The sequence below is a fragment of the Dipodomys ordii genome, unplaced genomic scaffold (genome assembly GCF_000151885.1).
Source record: "Dipodomys ordii isolate 6190 unplaced genomic scaffold, Dord_2.0 Scaffold7791, whole genome shotgun sequence".
NCBI classification, from domain to species: domain Eukaryota; kingdom Metazoa; phylum Chordata; class Mammalia; order Rodentia; family Heteromyidae; genus Dipodomys; species Dipodomys ordii.
This window is the reverse complement of record NW_012275004.1, coordinates 1-3,808: the sequence shown is the minus strand read 5'-3', so window position 1 is coordinate 3,808 and position 3,808 is coordinate 1. Positions and strand designations below refer to the sequence as shown.

Here is a 3,808-nt window from a genome sequence, read left to right as displayed (position 1 = left end):
TATATATATATATATATATATATATGAAAGCATTGCACGCTCTGGGAATTTGAGCCCTGGAGAGAGGGGGACTAGGAGGATTCTGGGTCTCGGGTTGTATCACTTGGCCCCTGCCATCTCCTGAATAGACAGCATCCTAGAGGACACATTAATGGGTCCTGGAACGGAGACCTTCAGAAGGACACAGGATCAGAAACTTTGAGAACTCCCTTCCCCTTGCTACGGGGTCCCAAATGCAAGGTGACTGGAAAGTTGACAAGAGTCTCCTCGGGTAGAACTAGGAAAATTGATGGGAACCGGAGAGAATGATAACAGGGACGACATTGACTGAGATGCCTTGACCTCACACACTGGCAGGTTGAATTGAAACCCCTTTGTACACCTACTTAAAGATGATTTTAAAAAAAAACACCATATGTATGAAATAGAGGAAGGAGTAAGAGGGCAGTGTAAATGGTGCATCACATAGAGACTAGTGAATTGTTGGGGGAAAATTTAGGCCCAGAACTTAAAAGAGTTTGGAATTGAGAGTCACTGAGTGAGTGATGCGTCTGGATGAGATTGCTGAGGGCTGAAGCTGTTTGCAGGGGGACCCCTGGTACAGAATCAGGATTACACAGACTCAAGTTCCTCTGAAAAAAGATATGGCGTGTATGAAATAGAGTGGTGCACAAAAACTAAGGGAAAACAGTTTTAAGGAGTTGATATTACCAGTAAACTGAAAGAATTCACCATTCCTTATGTGCCCTAAGGAAATTCCTAGCAACCACTACTATCATTGGTGTACTAAAATTTCTATGGGTTACTGTTAGTGTTTTAGTGTTTTGTTGTTTTGCTGAAACTGGGGCTTGAACTCAGGACCTCAGGCTCTCCCTTGGCTTTTTCATTCAAGTCTGGCATTCTACCACTTGAGCCACAGCTCCAATTCCTTAAGGTGTTCTTAAAGGGGAATCTGATTTGTGTAGATTTTGTTGCAGCAGATTTAGTGAAGGCTTGAGAATGACAGTACTTTGAACACCTCTGCTTTAGGATCCCACTTTTCTGCCTTCCTGGGTCTCTTTTAGTTTCTACCAGGTCCTGTTTTTCTGAGTAAATGTATAAGCCAGGTGCATCAGTATTTCACTGATTTGAAAATACATGTTTTTCTTCCACATTTTATTACCTTTGAATTCAAGATGCATTTAAAGACAGGTTTAAAGTTATAAACGGAACCTACCATATCTTTCTCACATGGACACCAGGCCTTGAATGTGGTCATGTATTTGAAAACTAAGGAAACCAAAGAGCTCTAAATCTATGTGTATATTAATTGAATAGATGATGTGTATTGAATATGGGTTTTCTTAGTTCATAAACAGAAGTTGGTCTTTGCAACCATATAGGTAAACCAAGGAATTTTGAAATAAAGCTGTCTGTACTTAGGTAACTAAATTACCAAAATAATTTAACCATTACTTGCACTGTCTGTGATTTCAAGTTTCACTGATTGTATTTATCATTGATATGTTCCTACTGTGTTTTTTTTACTCATGCTTTCTACTTATCTATATCTTTCTAGTGTTTTTTCTCTGAGGGATTTAAGCATTAAGAGTATATGTCTATTAAAACAGGCCATTTGGCTTTACTTTTTGCTATTGTATTAAATCATTTTATTCCTCACCTAAGACTATGTTAAGTTTAAATTAATTTTAGATTATTTAAATAATATGAAATGTTTTCTAAAATTAGTTTTAATTGAAATTGGTATCTCAAAGGAATATTCTTTTTCTTTAATATATATCTGGTTGTGTATATCATTCTAAGCAAAATAGACATTTCCCTCTTTAAATCACATCTGGTCGTAGTTAAAAATACTTGATAAGAATTACACATTATTTCCCTATGTCAGTGTGTTACTCCTTACTACATCTTAATTTTAATTGGACTCAATAAATATACCTGATCTTGGGAATAACTCCTATTCTTTGTGTTGTTCTTTCTCATATCTCTTTGGCTTTCTATATCAAGCCTTGTACTGCATGGCCTTTCTATTTATGTCCTGTGTGTAGGATAATGGGAGTGTGTGGTATGCATCCTGATCATCAGGAAACTCTGAAAAAGAACCGAGTGGTGCTGGCCAAACAACTGTTGCTGAGTGAACTGTTGGAACATCTCCTGGAGAAGGACATCATCACTTTGGAAATGAGAGAGCTCATCCAGGTATGGAGGTGAAAGAAAAGAGCAAAGAAGAGAAATGAGCCTTAGGGGTGGAAGAGCACATGATGGAGTATGGAACAGATACAGTGTTTTACTCCCTAGGGAGTTTGATAGAAAATGTATGTAGTTCCAGATGAACTGGGAGGACAGCACCTGTAAATCCTTTCCCCGAACAAGGAGTCTTAAGATGGGTGTGGTTCCCTAGATAGAAAGTACACTTGGAATTATAGGATTATAACTAGATAAGTAAATATGATCTTCTGTTTTATTCCTGTGTCTTAGGCCAAAGTGGGCAGTTTCAGCCAAAACGTGGAACTCCTTAACTTACTTCCCAAGAGGGGGCCCCAGGCTTTTGATGCCTTCTGTAAGGCGCTGAGGGAGACCAAGCAGGGTCACCTGGAAGATCTGTTGCTCACAACCCTCTCTGATCTTCAGCATGTACTCCCACCGGTACGGAGCCATAGATATGTGCTATCTTGGGAAGACTGTGGCTAGAAAAGGGTTTTATTTTGGAGGGGATAGGGTTGGGGAGACTAGGTTTTGTTTTATTTGTACTAGACCATCTCCCTAAGGTCTTCATGCTGCGTCCCAATTTCTTACAGTTGAGCTGTGACTATGATGTGAGTCTCCCTTTCCCAGTGTGTGAGTCCCATCCCCCTCACAAGCAGCTCCGCCTGTCTACAGGTGAGAATTGATGGGGTAAAGGAGGTCTCACAGATTGACTTACTTGTTTTTGACTGTTACCTAGCTTTCCCCATAGGATGAGATATTTCATGTTGGGAACAGATCCCTCAGTGAATTCATTAGGAGCTAGGGGACATTATTTGGGCTCATTTTCCTTCTGTCACAGATAATATTCTTCAAGGTCCTTTGAGCAATATATGGAGGTAGGAAATTCCTACACATGATTGAACAGTCTTTTCTTTAAAGTTCAATGAAAAAAGACTATTTGAGGCCACCAGCCTGCCTGTATTACCTGGATTTTCTGAAATAGCACTTTCAGTCATTCAGGAAGTTGGTCACCTACTACATGCAGAGAAGCCAAGTGAAGAGATCCTGATTGTGAGCTAAAGCTAACAAAAGTCTGTACCCTCATGGAGCTTACAGATGGGGGGAGGGCTTACAGAACATCAGTTCAGAGAGTTGTCTGTTCAATTGGGATGTACTAGGATTAATGTCTAAATGTATACTAGTTATTTGTTTCTCTACCTATACCGTAGATACTGTGGAACACTCCCTAGATAATGGAGATGGTCCACCCTGCCTTCAGGTGAAGCCTTGTACTCCAGAATTTTATCAGAAACACCACCAGCTGGTAAGTCTTGTATAACAACAGAAGGAAGAGAGTTGGGCAATGAGATATTTTTCCAGAGCATCTGATCCTAGTTTGCATGTATGGTTCTTTACCCCTTTATTATTCAGAATGTGATTGTTGAGAGAATGCTATCTGGGAGAATTTCTCTGTTTTCAGGGGGGGTATTATTGTTTGTTTTTGCTTCTAAAGAAATGCCTGGAAGTGTTGCTGTGGCTCAAGTGGTAGAGTGCTAACCATGAGCTGAAGAGCTGAGGGAGAGCACTCAGGCCCAGAGTTCAAGCCCCATGACTGACAAAA

General features: G+C 40.0%; 1 protein-coding gene across 1 annotated transcript; it reads left to right on the top strand.

Annotated features, from left to right (window-relative positions):
- Positions 1-2,052: 2,052 nt before the first annotated feature.
- LOC106002337 (caspase-2-like) lies at positions 2,053-3,511 on the top strand (the record flags this gene model as incomplete). Its single annotated transcript, XM_013037230.1, has 4 exons — positions 2,053-2,199; positions 2,479-2,646; positions 2,799-2,880; positions 3,417-3,511. Coding segments are annotated over exons 1-4 (492 nt in total), but the record flags the coding sequence as incomplete, so codon positions are not given.
- Positions 3,512-3,808: the final 297 nt, after the last annotated feature.